Source organism: Egretta garzetta, unplaced genomic scaffold (genome assembly GCF_000687185.1).
Source record: "Egretta garzetta isolate BGI_Z169 unplaced genomic scaffold, ASM68718v1 scaffold588, whole genome shotgun sequence".
NCBI classification, from domain to species: domain Eukaryota; kingdom Metazoa; phylum Chordata; class Aves; order Pelecaniformes; family Ardeidae; genus Egretta; species Egretta garzetta.
The window spans coordinates 220,120-222,130 of record NW_009260496.1 but is presented as its reverse complement, the minus strand read 5'-3'; the positions used below and the strand labels follow the sequence as shown (position 1 = coordinate 222,130).

At 56.7% G+C, this 2,011-nt stretch overlaps 1 protein-coding gene across 1 annotated transcript in view; it reads left to right on the top strand.

Annotated features, from left to right (window-relative positions):
• Positions 1-1,996, top strand: part of LOC104131256 (complement decay-accelerating factor) — a 13,601-nt gene extending 11,605 nt beyond the window's left edge. The window contains exons 13-15 of the mRNA XM_035899927.1: positions 480-486; positions 1,060-1,129; positions 1,286-1,996. Of these exons, the coding sequence (XP_035755820.1) occupies positions 480-486; positions 1,060-1,129; positions 1,286-1,290 (82 nt within the window). The 3' untranslated portion in view covers positions 1,291-1,996. The remainder of the gene's footprint in view (positions 1-479; positions 487-1,059; positions 1,130-1,285) is intronic.
• The last annotated feature ends 15 nt before the right edge of the window (positions 1,997-2,011 follow it).

The window sequence follows — 2,011 nt, the reverse complement described above, 5'->3', positions numbered from 1 at the left end:
CGCGGGGAGCCGGCGGGGGGGCCCTGCCCGCAGGACGAGGGGTGAGTGCGGAGCGGCCGCTGCGGCGGCTCCTCTGGGCAGCGGGCACTGCGGTGTGCGCCGAGCAGCCTCAAAACCAAGAGTTAAGTGCTGAAAATTAAACAAAACAAAACAAAACCCCAAACGATGCGGGTGCGTAAATGTTGGCTCTGCTTGCTTATAGCTCGGTATCCGGGTAAGCGCGGTGCCTGCGTGCAAGCAAAGAGCGGTGAAACTGGTGTGAGGTTTATTTGGACAACGCTTGTGCGGTTTCCTTGGGCATCTCCAGATGGGGTTGTGCTCCTCCACCGTCCTCCCTTGGCTCAGCCTTGTGTCTTCTTTGGCCTGTGATGGAGCTTTGGTTTATATTAAGCAGCAAAGACCCTGCAGCTTTCTGTTCCCGTTGCTGCCAGGTGCTTTTCCCCCCTCGAGGCACGGTTTGTTTGCTCGGGGTGGAGCAGCGACCAGGCGAGCGCGGTGGCGCTGCGCGCTCTCTTTCTTTTTTGACGCCTGCCCGTGCGAGTCTCGTGCTCTCTCAGACCCACAAAGCTTCCTGAACAGAGTTCTCATTGACAGAGGCAAATCCAAGTAAATATTTGGTTAGAATGAACATGGTTTGAGGTGTGCACCCGCCAGCTTTAGCTTTTGTAAGTGCGGATCATTTATTTCATGCTGGTCCCGCAGATGCTTGTTCCACTCGCTATTAGCCCTAACCCCGGAGGGGCTGTTTCAGTGCTATGCTCCCCGATCGCTGCTTGTTTGAGTTTAAAAGGTGAATGGTTTTGAAATTGTTAGCGAAACCAGCCCTGGCGGGTGCCAGAGCCCGGCTGGTGCGGCTCGGCGAGGAGCAGCCCCCGACACAGCCCCGCCGGGGCTCACCTCTGGCTCTCCCTCCACAGCCCACAGGGTCCCGTCTGCCCTCCCTGCGCCCACCAGCTGCACCTCTCCCTTGTCCACGACGACACGGCGGCCTGTCCCGTCTGTCCCCTGGCCGGGGAGGGGACCCTGGCTCACCTCGTCCCCCGCCGCTCCCCCAGCTGCCACGTCTGCCCCGTCTGCGCGGCGCCCACCCACGCGCACCTCTGCCAGCCCCGGCACCAGGCACACGACGGTAAGGACCTGCCCGGGGGGGACCCAAAACGCCCTTTGGGCCACCGCAGCTGGGGGCTGAGGTGCCGCAGAGGCTGCAAAGGCCATTCCTCCCGGAGCCAAGGGGCTGCAGCACGCAGCAGCTAGCCCCGACTCACGGCTCGTTTCCCTGTTGCAGGATAAACGCTGGCGGCCGTAGCATCCTTAGCGGCACGAAGGTGGCTGGAGAGACGGGAGCGTTGCTACACGAAGCCCCGGCACCGTCAGGGATGAAGGCCGGGGTGCAGTAAGGTACCCCAGCGCCAAGCGTCTGACTTCACAAGCAAGAATTTCTTTGTAAAGAAGCAGGAAAATCAAACACACTTCAAATTCAGCTCCGTTTTGATTCAATGCCTACTTTTTTGGTTTAGTATGGACGAACTATTTTTGCAGCTCTTATGGCGAGGCTTTAAAAACTCGGTAAATGTTTCTTTCCACTTTGAAAATAATTTCATAGCAAACGCCCTCTTTGCACAATCTTGCAAGATTTCACTGCATTTTTTTAAACTACTTTTTTACTGCACAGATCCAAGTGCGAAACCGGCAGTATTTATAGTGAAACTGTTTTGTAAATAAAAGGAATATAAGATAAGTCATCCTAGTATCCTGGCTTGGGGTTTGGGGTCTTTTTATTTACAAATCAAAGCTTCACTCGAGCGCTTTAAAGGGTTTTGCAGTCTCATTGTTTGCCGGATGTAATTAGCTGCTCAGGTAACGAATTGGTGCTGTTGTGCTGCGTGGGTGTCCGTAGCAGCGTGCCTGGCCTTTCCTGGGAACTGCGGTGACGGAGGCGTCGCTGCTGGAGCGGGGCCCATTTCCACCCCGGGGTGGCAGCGGGGCAGGATTGGGGGAGGCGTGGTGTCCT